Source organism: Solanum tuberosum, unplaced genomic scaffold (genome assembly GCF_000226075.1).
Source record: "Solanum tuberosum cultivar DM 1-3 516 R44 unplaced genomic scaffold, SolTub_3.0 scf00324, whole genome shotgun sequence".
In the NCBI taxonomy this organism is placed as follows: Eukaryota; Viridiplantae; Streptophyta; class Magnoliopsida; order Solanales; family Solanaceae; genus Solanum; species Solanum tuberosum.
This window is the reverse complement of record NW_006239247.1, coordinates 424,256-425,513: the sequence shown is the minus strand read 5'-3', so window position 1 is coordinate 425,513 and position 1,258 is coordinate 424,256. Positions and strand designations below refer to the sequence as shown.

The 1,258-nt window shown below is 36.9% G+C and overlaps 1 protein-coding gene across 1 annotated transcript in view; it reads left to right on the top strand.

The window, feature by feature from the left end:
* Positions 1 to 442: 442 nt before the first annotated feature.
* The window catches only part of LOC102585335 (glycosyltransferase family protein 64 protein C5), a 5,910-nt gene continuing 5,094 nt past the window's right edge, over positions 443 to 1,258 (top strand). The window contains exon 1 of the mRNA XM_006360440.2: positions 443 to 1,106. Within this exon, the coding sequence (XP_006360502.1) occupies positions 774 to 1,106 (333 nt within the window). The 5' untranslated portion in view covers positions 443 to 773. The remainder of the gene's footprint in view (positions 1,107 to 1,258) is intronic.

Genomic DNA, 1,258 nt, shown 5'->3' with positions numbered 1-1,258 from the left:
CGTAATAAATATAGAGACTTTCAAACTCAGCAATAATAATAACATACTCACTCTCTCATAAGTGAACTCGAACAGATACTTCAGGACCTCATACAAATAGAGAGACAGTTTCAAACTCAACGACAACAATTACATACACAATGTAATTTTATAAGTGAATCTTCGAAAAGATACCTTAGGACCTCATAGAGATAGATTCAAACTCAGCAATAGTAATAACATACTCACTAAAATCTTATTAGTGAATTGTCGAAAAGATACCTTAAAACCTCATTCAGATAGAGAGAGGTAGTTTCCAATTGAGCATAAATAAATTTCAAATCCAAGAAAGAAAAAGATAATGAAATTTGAAAATTCACCCCCACCCCACCCCCAAGAAAACCACCCCACCCTCCTCTATGTCTATATATTGGATCAATGCCAAAGCCAGCACACCAACATAGACAACTCAATTAAGGAACATAATACATTAGCAACAAGTTCCTTAATCAAACATTTTTTTTTTCTTTCTATTGTTTACCACCTCTCTGTCACCTTTCCAAAAAGGAAGAGGAATTCAAGAATTCACATACAAATTTCAAGAAAAAAGATAGAAAATACACATAAACATACATAAGAAGAAGAAGAAGAAATGGTGGTTTTAGTATAACTACTTTACGTTGACTGTAAAAAAGATACAATCTTTAAGATCTTGCCGGCCGCCGGCAACTACCCTTTAGCCCATTTCCGGTGGTTTTGAAGTTTTGAACGTTTTTTTTGGCATTTTGGTGAAAATGGGTTCTCTTCCAATTGCGGTTTCTGGGTCCACCGTCAACAGTGGCGGTTGTAGGTGGTGGGGGTGGTGCAACAAGAATAATAGTTCTGGCAAGAGTGGTAGTAATGGCAGTGGCAGCAGTGATTCTTGTGCTAACTCATCAGCTTTTGTGTTCTTTTTGGTGTCTTTTGTTTGTCTTGCTTCAATTGCTGGACTTTACTGTAGAGTTTTACTTCCCCCAAATGTACATACAATACTTTCTTCTTTGGGGTGTAATGAGGATAATGAAGGTTCTTGGTCAATTGGGGTCTACTATGGTGACTCTCCTTTTAATCTTAAACCCATTGAAGAGGTAACATAAACACACCCCACCTCTTTTTTTTTGCTCATTTTTTAGTTTGAAAGATTCATTTTTGATCTTTTTGTGATTTGGGGTTCTGGGATTTGTTTGTTGTTTGTTTTGAGCCTTTTCAATTCTGGGTTTTGGGGGGGGGGGGGGGGGAT